The sequence below is a fragment of the Bos indicus genome, chromosome 19, assembly GCF_029378745.1.
Source record: "Bos indicus isolate NIAB-ARS_2022 breed Sahiwal x Tharparkar chromosome 19, NIAB-ARS_B.indTharparkar_mat_pri_1.0, whole genome shotgun sequence".
Taxonomy (NCBI): domain Eukaryota; kingdom Metazoa; phylum Chordata; class Mammalia; order Artiodactyla; family Bovidae; genus Bos; species Bos indicus.
The window spans coordinates 62,423,568-62,448,030 of NC_091778.1; the positions used below are offsets into that span (position 1 = coordinate 62,423,568).

Sequence of the window (24,463 nt, forward strand, 5' to 3'; positions counted from 1 at the left end):
CTCAGGTCTAAAACAACCCATAAAGGTGAATCTGTCCTTTTTATTAAAAAAGACTTCCTTACCTTTCTTGGTCATGGAATCTTGCATCTACAACTTACATAAAGAACGAACTCTTCCTCAGTCTCCACTATTCAGCTTTTTTCTTTTTTTTTTAAATTGACAATGTTGTATTAGCTTCTGGTGTTCAACACAGTGATGCAGTTATATATATACATAAGATACATAAAATATGTAAGAGATGTGAATACCAGACCACCTTACATATATATACCACACACACACATATATATACACACACACACATATATATCTTTTTTCAGATTCTTTTCCATTATAGGTTATTACAAGACCGTGAATATAGTTCCCTGTGCTAAACAGCAGGTCCTCGTTGTTAATCTATTTTATAAATACTAGTGTGTATATTGGAGAAGGCAATGGCACCCCACTCCAGTACTCTTGCCTGGAAAATCCCATGGGCGGAGGAGCCTGGTAGGCTACAGTCCATGGGGTCACGAAGAGTCGGACACGACTGAGCGTCTTCACTTTCACTTTTCACTGTCATGCATTGGAGAAGGAAATGGCGACCCACTCCAGTGTTTTTGCCTGGAGAATCCCAGGGATGGAGGAGCCTGATGGGCTGCTGTCTATGGGGTCGCACAGAGTTGGACATGCCTGAAGCGACGTAGCAGTAGCAGCTGCAGCAGCAGCAGTGTGTATATGTTAAGCCCAAACTCCTAATTTATCCCTCCCTCTGCCCTTCCCCTTTGGTAGGCACAGGTTTATTTTCTAAGTAGGTGCGTCTTGTTGTGTTTCGCAGAAAAGTTCACTTGTATCATTATTTCAGATTCCACACATGTGATATCACATTGTGTCTGTCTTTACCTGGCTTACTTCACTCAGTATTATAATCTATAGGTCCGTGCATATCGCTGCAGATGGCACTGCTTCATCCTTTTTCACGGCCGAGTAATGTTCCCCTGTGTGTGTAACACGTCTTCTCCATCCCTGCATCTGTTGATGGACACGATTGCTTCCATGTCTTTGTTATTTTCAATAGTGCTGCTACGAACACAGGGGTGCGTGTATCTTTTTTAATTAGTTTTCTCCAGATGTATGCCCAGAAGTAGAATTGCAAGGTCATGTTTATCTTTGATTCTTAGAGGGGTTTAAAATGCATAAATGTATTTTGGAAAACAAACAAGAATCCAGTTATACATAAAATCAGGTTACTATTAGAGTATGATTTAAGTAGTTAATTTCTTCCAAACTTCTACCAAAAACAATGAAACCATGGGTGATTTGCTGGAACCCAAACGGAGTACAGGAAGGGTGACATGTCTGAAATACTTCATCCACTAGGATTCATCTGTCTTAATATCATGCTTCTGAATTTGCACTGTCTCTCTGTATTCTCTACATGTTCTAGCTTTAATGTATCTTCCCAATCAACCTAAGCATGTCTTTAAAACAACAGAATTTAATGACCACCTATTTACAAGAGGAAACCAAGGCCCAAGGAGGTAAGATGAAATAGATGAGATTACAAATCCAGTGGAAAATACAGAAACTGGTTAACTGTTTTTTTCTCTAATGTGTTGCTAAGTTTGTTGCTAGGAACTTTGCAACACTGTGGATACAGGCTTTGGAAATTTTGAGTTAAAAAAAAAAAGAAAGTTGAAAATGACACAAAAATAATATTAACTGCTCAGGAAGTTTGGAAGAAACCACCTCAGGTTTGGTTTTGCGTTTCTTCTTCACTGAGGTGCTCCCTCTTGCACTGTTTTAAAAGCACATTTATGTGGCTGCATCAGGTCCTACCTGCGGCTTGTGCAATCTATTTCCCTGACCAGGGGCTGAACCCGGGCCCCCGGCCTTGGGAGCTCGGAGTCTTAGTCATGGACCACCAGGGAAGAGTCCCCATCTCACACGTTGATAGCCAGCTGGGGCTCATAGAGCAGTCTGCCTTTTGCAGAGACCAGGACTCTCGTCCAAAGGTTCGGACAGTTAGAACCTCAGGCTCGAGCACTCGGGCTGCAGTTTCTGCTCAGTAAGAGGCCCTTATCTGTCAGCAGTGCTCGCCTGCCCTCAGCCAGAAAAGCCAACAGAGTAAGCATGCCATCTCCCCGGGGGCTTAGCAGGCAAGAATGTCAAGCTCCCCAGCTAAAAACCAGAAGAAGCAGGGTGGGAGACCTGCCCCCATGAATGAAAACCTTATCATCAGGCCTCTGGGTGAGCAAGACCTGGCCAAGTGCCAACAAAACGTCACTGTGAGCTATGAGTTGAGTCATCAGATGGGAGGGAAAGAGAACCACCAATACTAATCAACCCTTGCGAACGATTTCCCATAAAACTTGATATCTTTTTTTTTTCCCTACTGATAAAGTTAGTGTCAGACTTGCCAAAGGAAGACACTTCATTGCCAATTTGGCTCTTCACTTTAAACCCGGCTCAGAATATTAACAAAACCTGTTGCCAAGGGACAGACATGCAGCGCTGAGTCTAAAATACAAAACTATATTCATCTAGCTGCTGAAAGAAAGCCCCTCTCGGGAGAATTTCATGCTGCGGACGGGGGCCCGGCCACGAATAAGCCGCAAGGTCTCCCCTCCCGTGGCCCTGCCTTTTCCCCTGCCTCACCTCCCTGCCCTGCCGGAGGACCCCCAGCACTGTGGACACACGCGATTTCAGGACTTCCCAGACACGCATGCGTGCACACACAGCCCCCCCAGCCTGGGGCTGGTCTGCCTGGACTCCCTGCCCCCACCCACTCTCCAGGTCTCCTGTTCCCTCTCCAAGATCCAAGCACTTGCTCAGCCTTTCTGCTTGCACATGCCCAGTTGTGTCTCACTCTTTGCAACCCTGTGCACTGTAGCTCACCAGGCTCCTCTCATGGGAGTTCATGGGATGCAAAGGGAAATCATGGGATTTCCCAGGCAAGAGTACTGGAGTGGGCTGCCGTTTCCTCCTCCAGGGGATCTTCCCAACCCAGGGATGGAACTCCTGTCTCTTGCATCTCCTGCATTGGCAGGCGGGTTCTTTACCACTGTGCCAGCTGGGAAGCCCAACCTTTCCTTTGAGCTCTTGTTAAATCACAAATGTTGGTACACACGCACGTTCCCTCATTAGAACGTGAGCTTCTTTCAAGTTGGAATCACCTCTCTGCACCTTCCCAGGTGCCGTGAACCACACCAAGAAGCATCTAACACGTGGTCAGGGGATGATTAGGTGGATGAATGACTGTGTGCAGGACTGAACAGACCCATTCCGTCATCTGATGACCAACGGAATGAGCAGAGGTCCTGACTTCTGGGCCCGGCGCTCGTGTATTTTTAATCTTTAGGACTCAGGAGTCAGTTTCTGTCTTCATGGGGTGAATGTAAGGGCTCTCCAGAGAGGCATAGGTTGGCTTAGCACCAAGATGCACCCAGGATGCTAACAACAGCCCACTCGAGAGTCAGGAGACCTGTCCTCCTGACCTAATACACTATGACCTTGGATTTCCCAATGACTTAACCCTCTGGATCATAATTGCCTCATCTATAAAGTGAAGAGGAACTAAAGAGCCTCTTGATGAGAGTGAAAGAGGAGAGTGAAAAGGCTGGCTTAAAACTCAACATTCAAAACACTAAGATCATGGCATCCAGTCCCATCACTTCGTGGCAAATAGATGGGGAGAAAAGTAGAAACAGTGACAGATTTTATATTCTTGGGCTCCAAAATCACTGCAGATGGTGACTGCAGCCATGAAATTAAAAGTCGCTTGCTCCTTGGAAGAAAAGCTATGACAAACCAAGACAGCATATTAAAAAGCAGAGATACCACTTTGCTGACAAACGTCCATATTGTCAAAGCTATGGTTTTTCCAGTAGTCATGTACAGATGTGAGAGTTGGATCACAAAGAAGGCTGAGTGCCAAAGAATCAATACTTTTGAATCATGGTGCTGGAGAATACTCTTTGAGAGTCCCTTGGACTGCAAGGAGATCAAACCAGTCCATCCGAAAGGAAATCAGCCCTGACTATTCATTGGAAGGACTGATGCTGAAGCTGAAGCTCCAGTACTTTGGCCACCTGATGCAAAAGCTGATTCATTGGAAAAGATCCTGATGTTGGGAAAGACTGAAGGCAAGAGGGGAAGGAGGGGGGAGTGGGTGAGATGGCATCACCGACTCAGAGGACACGAGTCTCAGCAAACTCCAGGAGAGACTGAAGGACAGGGAAGCCTGGCGAGCTGTGGTCCACCGGGTCACAAAGAGTCAGACACGACTGAGCAAATGAACAGCAGCAGCTCAAAGGGAAGCGCTTGGCCGATGGTGTCTAGGGTCCCGACTAGACATGATCACCGTGGTTCCAAACTCTTCACGTTCCGCCGGTGTCTCTCTACCGCCCAGACCCTGTCCACATACACTTGGCCAACTGTCACAACAGTGGAAAGTTAATCTTGTATTTATCTCTCAGCCACTGGAGAGCATCACAGCGCCTTTTCTGTGCCGTTTATCAGTTCAAGGGCATCGACTCAGTAGCACCAGATGGTATTAGTGATCTTTTTACTGCTCACTTGGGCTCCTTACAAAGGCAACCAGCAACAGGACAAAGGATAGCATATACGGTCTGAGCCTTTTCCACCCATAGACAATATAAGCGAATATCAATAGACACAGCTCCTTCCTGAATAACCAAGTTCTCCATTGTTCATACCATGCAAGTTTTAAAAATATCACCCAAACATAAACTGCCACAGGTCACACTACTGTCAAAGCTTCACTCGAGTTTAAGGCTAAGCAGCTGCATTCACTGTTCCCATTTGCTCGTGTATTTCCTGCCTCGTGCTGTCAGTGCACGGGCCTCACTTGCGTCCCTACCTCGTGGGCAGCGGGCCCTGTGTTTTCTCCTCATGCTCCTTGTGCACAAGAACAGCTAGCTCAGATCCAGCTTCTCATCTTCCGAATTTTTTTTTCCCTTTGGCAAAATAGAGAGTCTGATCTCAGACCAGAGATGGTAACGAGTCAAAGAATGGTGGGGACTCAGCTACAGTGACAGAGATGCTGGGCTGGCGGCTCTTCTAAACCCCGTGCCTACTGATAAGGTACCAACGCCTCATCTGCAGGGGAAAAGAGTAAAGACTCTTGGGAAAAAGCAGAATGAGGGTCCCGGGGTAGGGAGAGACAGAGGAGGGGACTCAGAAATGCCTTCCTCAGTTCCTACAGGCTCAGCGGTACCTCCTTAATAAAGACTCTTTGATTTGAGGTAGAAGTAACCACACAAATACACAAACACATACAGACCTGCAATCATTCCGCCTGAATTTCTGCATCCACTCTTGCTGGGTCATAAGCATCTCTCCACTGAAGCTCTCATTCTCCATCATCACAGTTACACCAGGCGGGCACCTGTGACGTCAGCTCTCCTCTTTTCATTGTTCAATAGAGTGTTTCTGTTTTTCACTATTTTCACAGGGCGGTTACATAGTGAAAAACACAAGACTGTGGAATTTCAGTGAACCAGACTCAAATCCCAGCACTGCAAACCACCAACGGTAGGATCCTGGGCAACTTATTAACATGAGTTCCAGTTTCCTCCTTTGTAAAATGGGGATAATTCTACCTGCCTCTTGGGTTTTTTTGAATATTAGTGCTAATAAGTTTGGTGCTTATTACAAACCCTTGCACAAGGTAGGCATCAAAAAAATCACTCCCTACTGAGGATGGAGTGTCATAAATGGGAATGAAAGTGTCTAGGTCGCAGAGTAGGACACAACGGAAGCCAGAAATCCGCAAGCCCCGTATTAGCCTAGCTTAAGGTGCCCCGTGAGGCCCTTTTTAGAACAGAAAAGCAGCACAAACTTTCGTCCAGAAGTTGGATTCCTTATTCCCAGATTTGCCTTGGAACGGCTATTTTTGGCTTCACCACGTCGTGGCACGCGGGATCTTAGTTCCCTGACTGGGGATGGAACCCGCGACCCCCGCATTGGAAGCACAGAGTCTTAACCACTGGACCGCCAGGGACGTCCCTGCCTCGGAAGCGGATGACGAGGAGTCAGGGCTGCTTGCTCACATGAGGCCGTATTCACTTCCTGATCGGAGATGAAAAATCGGAGGCCGGTTTCAGTCCTAGAACCAGAGTCCTGAGCATCTAGTGGCTTCCCCACTTCCTGTTTCCCTCTGAGCCTGTTGGTCCCGCGTCAGAGCCCTGTGCAGGCGCTCGGCGGGGAGACGATCCCGGGCCTCAACAAGCCGCAGACGCGTTCCAGGCGCTCCTTTCCCGCGTATTCGTCCAACCCGGCTGCACGGGCCGCCGGGAAGGCAAGACCACACCACGGCCAGGTGGACCGAGACTGCTGCGAAGCTGCCGGCAACAGGCGAGGCGGACGCTCGGTTCTCAGCTGCAGCACGCGCGTGCTCAGTCGCTTCGGTCCTGACCGAATCTGTGCGGCCCCACGGACTGTAACCTGCCAGGCTCCTCTGTCCACGGGATTCTCCAGGCAAGAACACTGGAGTGGGTTGCCATGCCCTCCTCCAGGGGATCTTCCTAACCCAGAGATCGAACCCACGTCTCCTGCTTTGGCAGGCGGGTTCTTTACCATTAGCGCCGCCTGGGCAGCGCCAAGAGTCAACAAAAATGCACAGGCGAGCTGGACTTCTTCACCCTAGGTCCTCAGGGCGTCTCCCTCTCTGATCCCTGCTTCCCAACTGACGGCCCTGTTGAGTATTTCCTTGTTCCCTTCCATCGTCACTCACCTAACTCTCGCCTTACCGCCACACCCTCCTGCCCACCTGTCCCCTTTCTGTTGGATCACCTGCCCCCAGACCCTGCACCCAGCTCTGGGGGAGGTCTTACCTTCCCGTGGCTTGTTCTGGGTGCCCCCTGGCCCCGCCCCATCAGCAGGGTGCCCCCATGGCAGCACAAGGACAGATGACGGACATCTGTCCTAACCTGGGGGGAAGTCCCTTTCCCCTGACCTTCCCCTGCCACCTCATCTAACACATCCTGACCATTTCATCCTTTACTGTCCCCTCTTCCTGAAACTGGTCCTGGTACTCTGAGTCAAAATTCTATGCTAAACATACTCAGAACCACATCAAGAAAATAAAACTGCCTATTAACATGAATGAGCTTCCCAGGTGGCTCAGTGGTTAAGAATCCGCCTGCCAGTGCAGGAGACATGGGTTCAATCCCTGTGTCCGAAAGATCCCCTGGAGGACAGCATGGCAGCCCATTCCAGTGTTCTTGCCTGGAGAATCCCAGGGACAGAGAAGCCTGGGGGCTACGGTCCGTCGGGTCGCACGGATTCGGACATGACTAAACAACAATTAACAGGAATAAACAGACACACAAGTTGAAAAGACTTCTTGTTAACAATCAATATTGGAAGAGCTTGGTAACACTCGAGTAGTACTTTTTTTTAAGGCTTACAGGCCTTTGCTAAAAATAAGCTTTGCCTGGCTGCAGATCCTTGGTTCTTACTCACTCCCAGTCCCTCTTAAGCTTTGTTCCGTGAGGACTGGAACCGTTTGTTACAAAGCAGGATATGCCCCAACTCCCCAGGCCCACCTCCACGTCTGCACACGGAAGGGCTTGGGACGACCTCTGACAGGGTCACCCTGCCGGTCTCGTCATCACCACCAGGCACGATTTAAGTTTGGGGAATCAAGACAGCAACAGCGTGTGTGTGTGTGGGCTCCACCTTCACACACACACCTCCCCCCACTCCCCTAATTTAGAAGAATCCAGTCTGTCACTAATGACAGAAAATCAGACGAAACAGCAGGTAGTGGGCTCAGGGACCACAGGGCAAGTCTCCCATCTTACTTGCTGATTCTTGCAGAAAGCACCAAACCCGAAGTTCTGTTCTGCCAAGGTGGCATCCCCCCCAGACCCACAGGCTCTCCCCCAGGAGGGTGCCCTCTCCTGCCTCTGCACCTCGTACCAGAACGGACACTCGAGTCATATGCCGTAGCGTTAACCTGCTGACATGCTCGTCTTCTCATGCTGTGGACTGAACTGTGGCCCTTCCCCCAAGTTGCTGACGCCCAGCACCTCAGAAAGGGAGAATTTCTCTGACAGAGCAATTGGGCGGTTGCATATATCATCAATGGACATGAGTTTGAGCAAACTCTGGGAGTGCTGAAGGACAGGGAAGCCTGGTGGGCTGCAGTCCCTGGGGTCGCAAGGAGTGGGATATGACTGAGCAACTGAACCACAACAAATATATCATCAAAATGAGTCACACAGGATTAGGGTGAACTTCCAACCCAACAGGACTGACGAGTGGATAAAAAGGAGAAATTTGACAAAGGCACCTCCATGGGAGAAGTCCAGGCAACAGTGAAGGCAAGGATCTGGGAGCTGCTTCTAGGAGCCAAGCAATGCCAAAGACCCCCGGCAAGCCCCCAGAAGCAGAGCGGACAGTCCCTGGTTAGTTCTCAGAAGGAATCTACCCTGCTGACACCTGAATCTCAGACTTCCCGCCCCCAGAACCGAGAGACAACGCGTTTCTGTTGTGCAAGTCACCCCATCAGCAGTACTCCATTACAGCGGCCCCTGCAGACCAACACATCCCCCCAGTCGGTGAGCTTCTTGAAGGTAGAGATGGAAATCTAGCTGACTTTGTAGTCACCGAGCCCAGGGCAAGCTGCAGATTATTTATATAATTCTTCAATAATGCATGTTAAAGTCAACCATGAAATATCAATACCTGGCCCTCGGCCTCCCACACGCAGTCTCATCCACCCGAGGTCTTATCCTTAGACATGTCACATCAGAAAAGAAAGACTGAAATGTAACTTGAAAAAACATCATCCTACCCTAAACGTGGACTTCCCAGATGGCTCAGCGGTAAAGAACCCGCCTGCCAATGCAGGAAATGCAGGTTCCATCCCTAGATCAGGAAGATCCCCAGGAGGAGGAAATGGCAACCCACTCCAGTATTCTTGCCCGGGAAATCCCATGGACACAGAAGTCTGGCAGGCTACAGTCCACAGGGTTGCAAAAGAGTTGGACACGACTTTGCGACTAAAAAATAACAACCCTGACATATCCAAATTTCCATCTCATTCTTAAATCAATTTCAGAATTAAATCTACATGTTCCCCCTTCTTTATCTATAAAAATAGAAGCTTACTCAGGAGCAAAGTCCCAAGCAAGGAGACTTGGCAAGCCACCTGCGGGAGATCACAGACCTGGCAGGTCCTATCCCCCTGGTCGGGTCACGTGGTCTCTTTTAACTGCTCAGCAAGGTGACGACGCACAAGCTGCCCCATGGTTTTCCTGACTCAGACTAGGGGGCGGGCAGGGGGGCAGTGATCAATCCACCCACCTACTCCACTCCACAGACCATGAGTTGACTGAAGTCACCGAGGAGAAAGAAGCTGACTCAGTACTTACTACACCGAGAAATAGTCTATTGTGAACTCCAGAGCTGTAGGCCACTGTGTTTGTCAAACCAAGATAATGAAAGAAAAAAAACGAATGTAACCTAACAATTGTATGGAAATGCCAACTGTATTAAATATATTTCTCTTTTACATGGAATTTTCCTGAAATTAAAAACACACACAAAAAATGTATGAACTCCCTGGCCAGCCCCTGGTATCAGGCTTGAGTAAGTAAGTTTGGTAAAACAAAGAACTTTCTAGAGCATTTCTCCTCAGGTCAAAGTAAAAGGGGGCATCTCTGGTGGCTCAGTGGTAAAGAACCTCCCTGCCAATGTAGGAGACAAGGGTTCAATCCCCGGGTTGGGAAGATTCCCTGGAAGATGGCAACCCACTCCAGTATTCTTGCCTGGAGAATTCCATGGTCAGAGGAGCCTGGCGGGCTACAATCCAGGGGGTCACAAAGAGTCAGACACGCCTGAGCGACTAACACTTTCACTTTTCAAAAGTAAAAGGCGAATTCGAAGGATGTTTTTCCTTCTTTTCAACTGCCTTCAGATGATTCTAGAAAAGGGAGAAGGGACTGAGAAATGGAAAAGGCAGGTTGGCAGGTTATAAAAAAAATGAAACTGCAGCTGTGGTCATGCTCTGGAAAGTATTCTGTGACCTAGCAAAGACGCTGATTATTGAACCAACAGCTTGCTTATATAATTACACTGTGCCCATAAACCCAGCTGATATGATATACTTGTTTAACTATTAACCTCTAGGTTTCCTGGAGTTTCCACAATCCAAAAAAAAAAAAACGCCTAAAAGTATGACATAGGACACGTCTCGCTTGTTAACCTATTGTGATCATAAGCAGTAAGTACAGTATTGAGGTAAGTAGAAAAAGGAAGTTCTTAGAAAACATACATAAGGTCTTCGAAACTCCAGAGACTTTCCTAAGGCCATCTTCTCTTTTTTCATTCTTCTAAGAAATTGTTCGGCCTGTGTTTGTTGTCGTTCAGTCACTAAGTCATGTCCAACTCTTTGTGATCCCGTGGACTCTTTTCAAGGCCTGCCAGGCTCCTCTGTCCATGGGATTTCCCAGGCAAGAATACTGGAGTGGGTTGTCATTCCCTTCTCCAGGGGATCTTCCCTGCCTGGGGATCGAACCCAGGTCTCCTGCATTGTAGGCAGATTCTTTACCGTCTGAGCTAGAGGGAAGCCCCTACGATCTTCTGGAGTTTGCTCAAATTCATGTCCATTGAGTTGGTGATGCCATCTCATCCTCTGTGGCCCCCTTCTCCTTTTTCTTCAATCTTTCCCAGCATCAGGGTCTTTTCCAATGAGTTGGCTCTTCATATCAGGTAGCAAAAGTATTGGGGTTTCAGCTTCAGCATCAGTCCTTCCAATGACTATTCAGGACTGATTTCCTTTAGGATGGACTGGTTGGATCTCCTTGCTGTCCAAGGGACTCGCAAGAGTCTTCCCCAACACCTCAGTTCAAAAACATCATTTCTTTGGCGCTCAGCCTTCTTTATGGTCCAACTCTCACATCCATAGATGACTACTGGAAAAACCATAGCTTTGACTATATAGACCTTTGTCAGCAAAGTGATATCTCTGCTTTCTAATATGCTGTCTAGCTTTGTCATGACATTCTCATCTACTGTGAAAATCTGATTGACACTTACACACTCATGGTAAAAATGTTCCTGATCTCCTCCTCATCTATAAGGCTTTTTAATCCACAGTGTCTATTCTAAGCATATCTAAGATTCTAGCTTGTATTCTACACATTTCTCTGCAATCTTACCTCCCACTAGACTATAAGCTCCTTAAGCAGATGGAGAGAAAGAAAGAGGGTTATGTTTATGGCCAGCTTACTATAGCCCAGTGCCTCAAACCCAGCAGGGGTCTCAATAAATACTGTATAATAAACAAATGCCAAGCACTGCCCAAAGCACATCACACACATAGCCTTGCTTAATTTTCTTTTTAATAGCTATGATTTATTGAGTGCTTACTATGTGCCAGGCACTGTTTTAAGTACCTTACAAATATTATCGTTTTAAAAAATATTTATTGATTTATTGATTTCTCCAGGCCTCAGTTGCGGCATGCAGGACCTTTCGTTGTGGCGCATGGAATCTAGTTCCCCAACCCGGGCCCCCTGTACCAAGAGCTCAGAGTCTTAGCCAATGGACCATCAGGGAAGTCCCATCTTGCTAAATTTTTTTAACAATGCTGTGAATGTGTCAGTCTCCATTCAGCAGGTCAGGAAATGGAAGGTAAAAATCAAGTAGATTCTTCAAGGCTCCTAGTAAGTTAAAAAATAGAGCAGAGTGCATTTCTGTCTGTTCCACCCAACAAGGTATCTTGAACATAACAGTCAAAATGGTATCCGCTTAGCTGCTTCATTTAAAACGGATAACCAAAAAAAATAAAAAACAAAAAAATAAAATAAAATGGATAACCAACGAGGACCTGCTGTACAGCTCAGGGAACTCTGCTCAGTGTTATGTGGCAGCCTGGATGGGAGGGGAGTTTGGGGGAGAGTGGATACATGTAAACGTCCAGCTGAGTCACTTTGCTGCCCACCTGAAACCATTGACTATAATTCATAGCCGATAAACTATTGTTAATCGGCTATACTCCAATATAAAATAGAGTGTTTTTTTAAAGTTATTTGTTTATATATTATATATTTTAAAGATCACTCTGTATATCGCTATATATAGATAGATATTGATAAATATGGCTTCCCCGTTGGCTCAGACAGTAAAGATTCTCCCTGCAGTGCAGGAGACCTGGATTCAATCCCTGGGTCAGGAAGATCCCCTAGAGAAGGGAATGGCAACCCACTCCAGTATTCCTGCGTGGAGAATTCCATGGATAGAGGAGCCTGGCGGGCTACAGTTCATGGGGTCACAAAGAGTCAGACACAACTGAGCAACTAATACTATCATTATGATAAATATACTTCTAGATATGTTAACAGGAGCAATAGAAACATTTTTTTTAAATACCTAGGAATACGTTTAACTAGAAACCAGCAGAATCTTCTCGGAGAAAATGTTATATTTCTATTGAGGTACATAAAAGAAAACTTAAATAAATCACATATTTATCTTGGGATAAAAGGCTTAAACTTGCAGTAAAGAAGTCAGTTCCAGTTAGACTGATCTATAAATTTAGTAGGACTTGGGAGCTGCAGGTCTGAACCATTCTGCTCCTACTGGTTCTCCAGGTTCTTGCTTCACCCTTATCTCTAACTCATCCTTCCCATGCGGGGTTGGAGGAGGGGGCGCAGAGGAAAGGAATGAATAGCTTGTCCCTGAACACCCGGCCATCCACCCCCAGGGCTTCCTTGGGGATCACAGGAAGTGGCTGGAGCCTGGGTTTGACTGTTCTGCTCTGAGAGAAAGCTGGGAGAGAATTCATCGCCTTGAAAGAAGATTCACACCTGCCTCTTCAACCACACACAAAAAAGAGGAAATTCTGGTTTCTTCCACACCTTCCAGTAGAAAAGGAAAACAGGGAAGATGCAGATTCATTCACAGTTCCAAGGAAACTGTACTTGTCACATCTACATAGAAACAACCAAGACAAAAGGAAATCACTAACCCAACAAGGCATTAGTCCTCTACTGAGATATGTTGCCAGACTGGCTGCCTTTTTCTTACTGTTTTAAAGCAATTTCACTTCGATGTGCACAGAAACACATAAGGTTTAGATCTGCTTAGTTACAGACTCTAAGACAGGTAACGGAATCACCATTCATTACTGCTGCTGCTGCTGCTAAGTCGCTTCAGTCGTGTCCGACTTTGTGCGACCCCATAGACGGCAGCCCACGAGGCTCCGGTCCCCGGGATTCTCAAGCAAGAACAATGGAGTGGGTTGCCATTCATTACTGACGCTCAACAAATTTCTGTCTACTGGTCTGTACACACCAGTGTGTCAGTAGACCAAGCATAACCAGCTTCCTTTAACCAATGGGCAGTTTGTACTTGGAATTCCACCTGAACTCTCAGGATGAGTCAGACTCAATATTTTAGGCTTAAAGGAACATCTCAAAAGGAAGCTATCCACAGGGAAACACCAGTCAGCCCCTCCTAATGACAACACGTGACCCTGGTGTGCACAAGTTCCCACGGAACCCATCCATGCTTTCTGTCTCCAACCGTGTCTTCCAGGTAATGGGTTCAGACATTTATGATGGAGTGGCCCCTCAAGTGGAGGAGCCAGGAAATCAGGTGCTGGGGTCACACAGACCGTGATTAAAGCTCTGCTCTGTCACAATCAACCATGACATTTAACCTCTGGCCTCAGGTGCTCATATACAAAATGGGGCATCATCACATCAGGCCCTGCTGAGGTGAGAATGAGATATGTTCATCGCTGAGTGCAGTTATGTGGAATATGAAAGCCTCCACAGTGATGCTACCATCTTGGATCACAGGAATGACAGCACTTCCTTGTAGGGGGCTAAAGCAGACCTCACTTTGGAGACGATGAGCAATCTGGGCTCAACCATCCAAAGCAACTCTGTCTTCACATTACCTCCTTCCATGTCGTCCCCTTCCCTCATTTCCAGAACCTTTGCCAGGACCTTCCCTGATAAATATTAATACACAACCTCAAATATTAATACACAGCGACTCAAAGCAACAGGATCCTCACACACAAAACGCAACTGTCCATCCAGATTTGGGGGAGCTCAAATGAGAAAATGGGCTTCCCAGGTGGCATCAGCGGTCAAGAATCTGCCTGCCAACGGAGCCGACGTAGGAGACGGGTTCAGTCCCTGGGTCAGGAAGATCCCTGGAGAAGGAAATGGCAACCCACTCCACTATTCTTTCCTGGAGAATCCCATGGACAGGGGAGCCTGGCGGGCTACAGTCCAGGGGGTCGCCATGCGTCAGACACGATTGAGTTACTGAGCGCGAGCCCAGGTGGGACAGTGGCTCCAACCTTCGCAGGAGGCGATAACCTGCCCGGGTGAGACGGATGATGACGGAAGGAGGGTCCTGTCCTTGGCCACACAAAAGACATGATGGCAGCCCTGAGCTGTGTCACGATACCAACCCAAAAAGCCAGGCAGTGTGGGAGCATGCCTTGGTTTTAGTTCATTGGCTTTTTGCGCAAAATGTGGGACAAAGAAGCGGAGGATGAAGGGACCAGGGGAAGACTAATGATCAGTTTCTCAAAGGGGCAGGAAAAGAAAGATGAGAACATAAAAGAAACGCAAAGCAAACAGGAAGAGTGGGGCATAGGGGACAGGACTCGGGATGGGCCAACGAGCCAGGACGCTCAGCCGGGCGGAAATGAGCAATGGCCCACCAGTGTCACGGCTGGGAGAAACGCCACTCAGACGCTTCCTGTGGGCGGGGCCCGAGGCCACCGGCTGCGTCCCGGGTGAGTGGCCATCCAGGTTAACGACTTCCAATTAAAGCCAAAGAGGAATGTAATATGGACCAGGAGTCATCACATGATTGAGGAAAGTCACAAAGGGCAAGGTCACCAAGCTTTTTCTGAAAAGGGCCAGAGAGTCAATATTCTGGGCTCTGCAGGACATGCAGTCTCCATCACAGTGATTCGACTACACAATTGCGGGGAGAAAGCAGCCCTCAACCACACAGAAATGAATGTGCAGACCTGTGTCCCAATAAAACTTTATCGGTAGACACTGACTTCGAATTTTATATAACTTTCTTGTGTCATGAAATGTTATTCTTTTTAATTCTTTTTTCCAATCATTGGTAAATGTGTAAACCATTTTGGCTCATAGGCTGGCTGATTCATGTGGATACATGGCAGAAACCAACACGACATTGTGAAGCAATTATCCTTCAATTAAAAATAAATGAATTAAAAAAAAAAAAACAGGTGGGTCCAGATTTGGCCTTCAGGCTGTGGTTTCCTGGCCCCAGTGATGAGCTTCGGCCCTGCAGCCAGACAGGCCAGGCTTTGCATCCTGCCTGGGCTGCCTGCTGGCTTTCCAGCCCCGGGCATGTTAGTGAACTCTCCAAAGCCCCAGAGTCTTCATTTGTAAATTAGCAATAACTGTACCTGTCCTCCTGAGCTTTGCAGGTGGTTCAGGGGTAAAGAATCCACCCGCCAATGCCGGAGACACAGGTTCCATGGCTGGGTCAGGAAGACTCCTTGGAGAAAGAAATGGAAACCCACTCCAGCACTCTTGCCTGGGAAATGCCGAGGACAGAGGAACCTGGCGGGCTACAGTCCATGGAGTGGCAAAGAGTCAGACACGACTGAGCACATATACGCCTATCTGTCCTGCTGGGATTTAGGTGAAGTTCAAAAGCATAACACCTGAAAAGTGACTGAGAAATAATAAGCGATGAGGATGATGATAGCTCTGGGTAACGGGTGTGGGCTGTGATGGCTTCAGATCTATAGCTAATTGTCTCTGGGAAAACAAGAAAAAGCAAGGTGACCCCAACCCAACTTAAGGATAAATATACAGACTAGAAAATAAAACAGACGAAGAGGGATCCAACAAGAGCCTAGTCAATGGGTGACAGAAGATAGATGGTTCGATAGATCATCGGCTCAATGAACATGAGTTTGAGCAAACTCTGGGAGACAGCGGAGGACAGAGAAGCCTGGCCTGCTGCAGTCCGTGCAGTCGCAGAGTCGGACACGACTGAGAGATCGCATAAGGAACAACTCAGAACTAAGTTGACTAAATTATGATGGTTTGCGATAGACTTCGTGTGTGTGTGTGTATGTAGGTTATAACGTGAATACCTTTCCACAGCAGAAGGAGGGGGTTTTAGGAACCGTGTACCAAACCATAGGCACTGGCTCACAGGAAGGAAGATATGTGAGGAAGCAGAGCGGGAACAAGACTGAGATGGGGCAAAGCCAGTGGTGGTGGTGGGTCCAGGAGGAGCCTGCTACTGGGGCTTACCTGGGCAGAGGTCCCTGCTTGGTCACAGGGCCGCCAGCTGTTAAGAACTGGCAGCTTATCTCTGACAACCTTTCAGATGCTCGAGTTCAGAGGTGACTTGCCAACCAGCTCCTAAAACCAGCACGGGATGAAGGAATTCACTTCAATCCTATCCCACTGGACTCTCCAGACAACTCATCTTCGTCCTGCGTATTTTTTGAGCTGAGAGAGGATCACGCAATCTTTAAACCTGCTTAGAAGGCCCAGGCAGGATGACACTTCTTCAGGAACGGTTCAGTTGCTTTTTACGCTATCCTTGCAACTTTCAAATAATCAAGCCAAGACAGAGTGGAGACATCAGTGTGGAAAAGGAAACACAGGAAAACTGCATTATAATTTGCTTACCCCACACCTTTTATGGAAAATGATAGAGAGCCCCACTGATGAAAAATACTTGCACTGTCAGACATTCACTGAGCACCTATTGCTCATAAGCTCAAAGAGGCAGAGTTGCAAGATGCAGAAGAAGAAATGTTAGCTACCTAGCAAGAGGCTTTCAGAGATGATCCATAAAAGGCAAACAACTACAGCGGCTACAGTTTGCAGCTGTATAGTGTAGGCACTGGAATTAAAATGAGAGCATTTGCAAAATATCCTTTGGCAGAAAATTGATTAAAAAAAAAAAAACCACCACTGTGATCAAGTATCACAGTTTCACTCGGGTGCAGAAAGCACCTCTGCTGATTGTACTGTCGGCCCTGCCTGCCAGCATGCTTCCCACAAAAACAAACAAAACAAAAAAATGTGAAATATCCTCAAGATTCTGGAAAAAATGTTTTATAAATGTGGATTCCGAGTGTTTGTGTGCGGTTGAGTGAAAAGAACACTGGGGCAAAGAATCAGGAGGTGTAAGTCCCACCCATGGCTCGGTCTTCAGGCAAATCACCTTCTTTCAGAGCTTCCGTTCGCTCTTTGTAAGACGAGATGATTAGATTATAAAACTCCTTTCCACAGCTGTACATTCTACTGCTTCATATCAGGTGCATAAATAGGAGAATTGAGTAAGGAAGGCTGTATCAGGAAAATGTGAACGGTGACTGACTTGATACAATTTCTGAGGTCATCAAAACAGAGCCTTGCCTTCATGCTTCCAACAAATCTAGCAAAGGAAACCCCTTTTATGATTAGCTGTTACGCATGAAGCTAAAAAAAAAAAAAAAAGAATTATTCTGCCACGATGCACATAATACAACCAGGTGCTTAGGTAAGAATCACTCATGAAACCAGAGAAAAACTACTTTTGCCTGTAGAGATAACTGAAAATGCCCAGATGTCCAGAAGTTAGTAAATTCCAGATGGAATTTAAATCAAATCATTATACTTTTCTTATTATTGTCATCCAGATTTGAATAGCTACAGACAGTAGAACAAAATGAGTCTACAAAGTATATGTTTACTTAAGACATTTTGGTTAAAATTAAAATTAGAACTCACCAGGGAATTAAACTGTTTAGACGCATGAAAGTTGAACCCGGCTTTGAACCCATGATTACCTAAGCTCTGCCATCTTGGAATGTTCTGGCTTAACTCTGAAAATAATCTGATCCCCAAATTAAAATTTTTAAAGACACATTTTATGAGGAAAAAAAATTCCTCATGAAACACAGATGTCAAAAAGAAAAATTCAACGTTTTTATCACTAAAAAAATTCAAATGAGAGTAAAATAGTAACACTTGTTATCAAATTGGCAAAAAAAAAAATTTCCAATTATTATACCCAGGATGAAGGAAAGAGAGCATAACCTTTTTTTTTTTTTTAAGTTTATATTGGGATATAGTCGATTTATGATGCTGTATCAGTTTTAGATGTCCAGCAAAATGCTTCAGTTATACACATACATGTATCTGTTCCTTTGCAAGTTCTTTTCCCATGTAGGTTACTACAGAGTAGTACATAGAGTTCCCTGTGCTCTGCAGTAGGTCCTTGTCATTATCTCTTTTATTTTGTTTATTTTTAAATTGATTTTTATTGGCATGTAGTTGCTTTACGATGTTGTGCTGGCTTCTGCCGTGCAGCCAGGTGAACCAGCCGTGGGCATACGTGCTGCCCCCTCTTCTGGACTTCACTCCCATTTAGGTCACCACCAAGCACTGAGTGTAGACTCGCCTGTGTGCTTCAGGTGGTTCTCCATTTTACATACAGGCGTGTGCATCACCTCTCTGAAGAGTAATCTACATGGCAACATTTACCAGGATGCTTAAAAGGAGCGCGTGAACACTTGCAAACATCACTGGAGAGTAAGAAGCAGTGTTGGCAGCCTGGGGGGCAGCACAGCCACGCCAGCCTCCGCTCAGCACTCCCACTCCACGGGATCCATCCTACAGAGACAGCTGGGCCGACGTACAAACACGTGTTCAAGGTGTTATAGTCCCGGCAGTATTGTGCACAGCTGTAAAAAAGTGGAACTCTCTGAGAGTCCAACTGGAGACGGATGAAAGAGTTACCTTCTTACAAATTAAAATGAGCAACTGCTAAAAAGAAGGAGGAAGCTGTACGTGTATGCCTGTGTAAAGCTCTCCGATGATACACGATCCAGTATAAAGCGGGCTGCGAAATACCACATGCAGTGTAAGACAGCACGTATGTTCACATGCAGGGAGTCCCCGAAGAGTCAGCAGGAATCGGCTGTGGGTTCTGTGACTCTGAGCGAGTTTTATTTTCTCCTTATGAATTTCTCTTCCGCTTGAATTTTTTTTTCAATGAGTATATATTGTCTTCATAGTAATAAAAGAGTTATTTTTAAAAGGTGAAGAAAAGAATGCAGTATGGGGAAGAATTAGAGATTCGTAACCTGTAGTTCTATGTCCTGGAATTTAGTCAAAGGCCATAGTATATATAATGTCTGAACTGGGACATTTATCACAGCAATGCTCATAACATTGAAAGCCAATAAACATTCATGTTCTATTTAAATAAATTCTAGTATTAGAATTAGATTATTAATGTAGCGATATATTAACTTTGACTATTTCATAGTATTATTGGCAAGTGAACCAAAGGCTCCTAAATCATTTTATAAACATTTTGGATTTATTCATATTCACATATATATCAGAATATGAAAAAAGTCCAAAAGGATATATGCCTAAATGTACACTGCAGTCACTAATGATTCTTGTTTTTCTTTCCTACAATTTCAACTGTTTCTACAATAAAGTATTACTTAGGCACTTTCCTAAGTTTTAAAAATACTCCTTATAGACCTTTCAAACTTTAAGATAATGTAAAGCAGTTATAATGATACTAATCTGTGAAAAACAAAGGAACAAGAATCTCAACCCTTTCCTCCAGCATCAGATTTACCGCCCAGAGACCCCCTGGGAAGCCCTGTTGCTGACCTGCGTGTTGTAAAGTCGTGAAGGCCACATGGCTACAGAACAAACCCAGGAAGCCCAGGCCACCTCTTCTGATTTTATGTCCTGAGATGCACGAGACTATAAAACAGACTGGCTCAGATTACAGGCTAAGCATGACAAGTCTCTCGGGTACAACTTAACAAAGGAATTTACAGAATGAGAAATGTACACTTTCCATTTCCCAGGCTGGCGTAAATTTCAGAAGCAAAAAGCCCACAGTAGGGGTGGGTCCCCTGACAGTCCTTGCCTGTCACTGTCCTCTACAGGCTTCTGAACTGTCCCTGACACACAGTCCCCACGACACAATGTACCTACCACTATTTTAAACAAAGACAAACTAATATTTTTTAAAGGTGAGTCGAGCAGGGGGTGAGAAAAGTGCATTGGTAACAGGGTCCAACTTTTTCTCTCTTTTCAGGTGAACTGGGGGATGCCAGACTCCCTCCCTCTGGCCGTCCCTCCCTCAGATCATTGTGGCTGATAACAATAGTTTTACTCTCTGGGGTAATGTAGATGACACATTTTCCTGTAGCCTGTCTTCCGGTAAAGTGCAGGAATTCCTGCACTCTCTGGGTGCCCTTCCTGTTAACTTACATTTCAGATTTCCTCAAAAGGCATTCTGCCACTTTAATATTTGAAAAATGTCAGCTCAACCCCAGACAGCTAATATAAACAAGCTGAAAAGCCTACCACCTAAAGTTACAACTGTGGAAAACAAAATTTCTTTTTAAGAAATTCTTTCTGGGAATCTCACTGTTGGTGAGGCTGGAGAGGAGTCAGCCAGCCCTCCCAGCTCCCGGGGAGTCTGTAATTCTTTTGCCTCTGCTGTGCCTTAAATTAGAGGTCTGAAAAACCGAATTACAGTGATCTAGAAGGTTCGTAAAGGTCCTTGAATTGAACATGTTGTTAAATTCTTCACTACTATGAGGTTGTAGCCACCTTTTGCTTTTCCTTCATTTCATTTGGTTATAGTATTACAAAGAAGTTTGGTACTGTGAAAAAAAAAAAAAATCTTGGCCATTTGAGAATACCGTAGCTGAATTAGACCAGGTCCACACTGAAAAGTCCAGGCCAAAAGTCTCTGCCATTTCTGAAATAATCACACACTTCCTTCCATCGAAAAGTTTTCCTTTTGGACAGGAATCCCACGTTCACACCAGAGGCACCGTCCACATGGGATCCAATCAAGACAACCACTTGGATAAACGGGGATGCGTGTGAAGGACTGCCAGCACACGATGTATTATGAGAGCACCCATCATGGAAGAGGGTCACGCTAACTTCTCTGTCAGCTTCCCAACTTCCTCTGCTAGGAGGGAGCTGCCTTAGGAGTGAGCCCCCAAAATTCACAAAGAAACATGACTGAGTTTAAACCCTAAAGTCCAAAGATAAGCTCACTAGAGCACTACCCTCTTGTCTCCCAGAGAGAAGACCACTGCCATCTCTAAATTACAAATGCACCATTTCGCTTCATGATCTAAGCAATTATCTTGCATCCCAATGATATGCATACACGCTCTGTTTCACCAAACACAAGTAAATTCCTTGAATGAAACACTTACATATGAAATATTTTTATATGTCCCCAAATCCTGTGCCCAACACATACACACACATATATACATAGATACACAGCCACTCATATACTAAAATGACCCGAATGCGTGAGTGAATATACAGCAAATACAAAGTAACCAGATGCCATCTCTCTCGTACATCAAAGCCTGGAATGCCCTTTTAAGCTATTATTTCTCTGCTCAATTAGGAGACTGTACTCACAGGTTTTACCAATATTAAGGAACACTGGCACTTCACAATGCCAATTTCTAGGTACTTGGGCGCTCTTAGCTTTTCAGATTTCCATTTTCTCCCAATACCCAGAGGAAGGAAAGAGCCTTACTTTGAATTTTTGAGAATATATGCTACTTCCTTCCTGGGCTGAGATGTATGACTCCCACTCTCATCACACAGAACTAAAAAGTGACACAGCTCCCCAAAGAGCTGCAGGACATGCAGGACACACTTGAACTCCCTGGGACTCACCCACTCACCCTGCGGAGCCCCTCCTCTCCCTGGCGCCCACCTCTCCCTTCCATACATTCTCACAGGGCATGTGCTCTCCCCATGGTCAAGGAGGATTTGTTCTGAAACAAGTCACAGTCTCAGGGCCACCTGATAACATACCCTCAGCTCTATAATGTCACTTCAGGATCTCTATATTTTTAACCCCCCAGCCTAACATTAGGTCTGTAAAATACAACTGTGTAAAAAAAATAAAATTTTTTTTCAAGGAAAAAAAAAACATAAAACAACCATAACCCTGAACTTCTGACCTATGCTAAATATAGGCAATTACACACTTAAAAGATTTCATTATGGTTGTCAATGAAACCGTGCAGTCCCCCCACCTTGGGGTAAAGCTTAGAAGTACAGTTTTTCTCCCAATATTTTCCCTGGAGATGCAAAGCATCTCCCAAATGGGAAAACATAAAACATCGATGTCCTTATTGCTGCTTCTAAATACTGTGAACCAATAAGCAATTAGCGTAAAGTGCAAAATCTCGGAAGAGAAAGACGTCTTGTCTGCTTTTTTGTAAAATGCTATCACTCACCTTCACTTCCTTTAAAAATCAAAAGTTGCTTAATGTTCAGAGCGATATCAATGGAAATGTAGCTAAATACTAGCACCGCAACGGTTCATTCCCAAAGGAATATAAGATTACATTAATTTCCTACTAGTTGAACTCAAGTTTTACCTTTCATCTTCATCTACCGACTTTTTAAAAAGTTCGTATTCCTGTCGCATATAAGATTACCTATTATATCTGTGCATACTACAGAATTTTATAATTATATAAAGCATTGCACATTCAGACGCTACCAACCTGCTCTATCTCTCCTGACTGGGCAAAAGGCAAAAAAGAGCTCAGCAATCCTAGCAGAAGAATGCAAATAACGTCAATGCACAGCTGAACTGCAAGCCCTGCCTTACAGGAACTCTCTGTGTCTGCAAAAAAAAAAAAAAAAAGACACATACTAAACAGGAAATGCAACTGAGCTGTGGAAAACCTCAAACTTAAAAATGCAATCGCCAGGCGTAAATTGCATCCATGCATTCATAAATGCATGCACAACCCTTTGCATTTTTTGCAAGTAATGCAAATAGGCTCTTACCTTTCGACTGAGACATTTTCCCCTTTCCTTTGATGGGGGAGGGGAGCACAAAAGACTTTGCCTGGCTTCTCTTCTGTAGCTAGTTTTGCAACAAAGATGCAAGCTGCAGGCGTGCAATCTTCATGCAAGTGGAGTTTCTCTTGACCGAGGCAGCAGATGGACTTCCAGGGGATCCAGATGGAAATGCACGCCTTGCAAAGCAGACTGGAAAGTGATTTTTCCCCCAGTTGCAACGTTAGGGAAGGCTGTGCTGCAGCTACATGATGGGCCAGGGCTGGCAGCTAAAAGCTCCAAACTTGGAACTGAGTATCTTAGTGCGCAGACGTCCTTCCTGCGAAGGGCGCGGGGGCCGCTGGGAAGTGTAGTTCCTGAGCGGAGTCCGTGGGGCTCTGACTTCAGGACACGTGGTCGCGCGGGTCGCTGCGCGGGAAGATTGGAGGCGGCAGAGCTTGCGTCCAGGTAAACAAGTTGGACACGCACTCGGTACCCGGTGATGGGAGAAGCCGGGCAAGGCCGAGGGGAGCGGGCATCTGTGTTCTCTAAAAACCCCTGAAACAGCAGCTAAAAAACATTGGTTTGGCTGAAAACCACTCGGCCGGCTCAGAAAGTCAGTTTCGGGCTTCACGTGTTTGCAGGGCAGTACCAGTTGGACGGTTCCTGCCTGAAGACGTTTCTCTTCCCCCACCTCAAACGTCCATTTTTAAAAAACCTTTTTCTTGCCTGGAGAATTCGCTGGTGATTTGGCCAGGGGGAGGTGGCTGCAGAGAAGATGCAAAGTTTTATTTAGTAAGCAGAGGTCCAGGTCGCTTTGGGGAATCTGAAATTCAGTGCTGGGGCAGGGTGGAGGCGGGGAGGCGGGGGGGGCGGTGCGGAGTTCTCATTTCTGGAAGGATCACGGAGGAAGTTCTGCTTTTTATGTGTCAAAGCAAACTTTATCAGAGTTAAATTGCTTAGATGTTGTTTCTCACCTGAAGGGGTCTAGGAAAGTCCCCTGGCCTCAGGGAGAAAGTGGATGGTCATGCTGTATTAACAGTCAGATGTCTCGGATTTGTTCAGCAGAGTTTACCGAGTTTTGTTGAAACACTGGAGTGTGCCAGGCCCTCTCCAGGACCTGGGGTCAGCCGGTAATGCTCACAGCTAGGAGCTGGACAGCAGGTGGGCAGAGATGTAGCCCCTTCTCAGGGATGGGACATTCCTTGCAAGTGAGCTCAGCCCGCTTCACTGCGTGGACCGGACTCAGAAAGGTGCTTTTCAGGTCCAGTGGAACTGAGAGTGTGAACCTCCTGAGGCGTGAACAAGCACAGTGGACAGCTGCGTGTCATGTCCAACTCTCTGACCCCGGACTGCAGCCCGCCAGGCACCCCTGTCCATGGGATTCTCCAGGCAAGAACCCTGGAGCGGGCTGCCATGCCCTCCCTCCTCCAGGGGATCTTCCCCACCCAGGGATCGAACCTGCGTCTCCTGCATTGAAGACAAATTCTTTCCCGGCTGAGCCATCAGGGAAGCCAGGTGGGCATCTGAAGCAGCCCTGTTTAGGAGAGGGCAAGGAAGCCTGTCTACACTGCATGCAGACGTGGGAGTGGGTGGGATTCACAGCGGGGGCC

At 46.1% G+C, this 24,463-nt stretch overlaps 1 protein-coding gene across 1 annotated transcript in view; it reads right to left on the minus strand.

Moving 5' to 3' along the window:
- Window positions 1-23,153, minus strand: part of MAP2K6 (mitogen-activated protein kinase kinase 6) — a 106,460-nt gene extending 83,307 nt beyond the window's left edge. Inside the window, exon 1 of the mRNA XM_019981358.2 lies at window positions 22,860-23,153. Within this exon, the coding sequence (XP_019836917.2) occupies window positions 22,860-22,875 (16 nt within the window). The 5' untranslated portion in view covers window positions 22,876-23,153. The remainder of the gene's footprint in view (window positions 1-22,859) is intronic.
- Window positions 23,154-24,463: the final 1,310 nt, after the last annotated feature.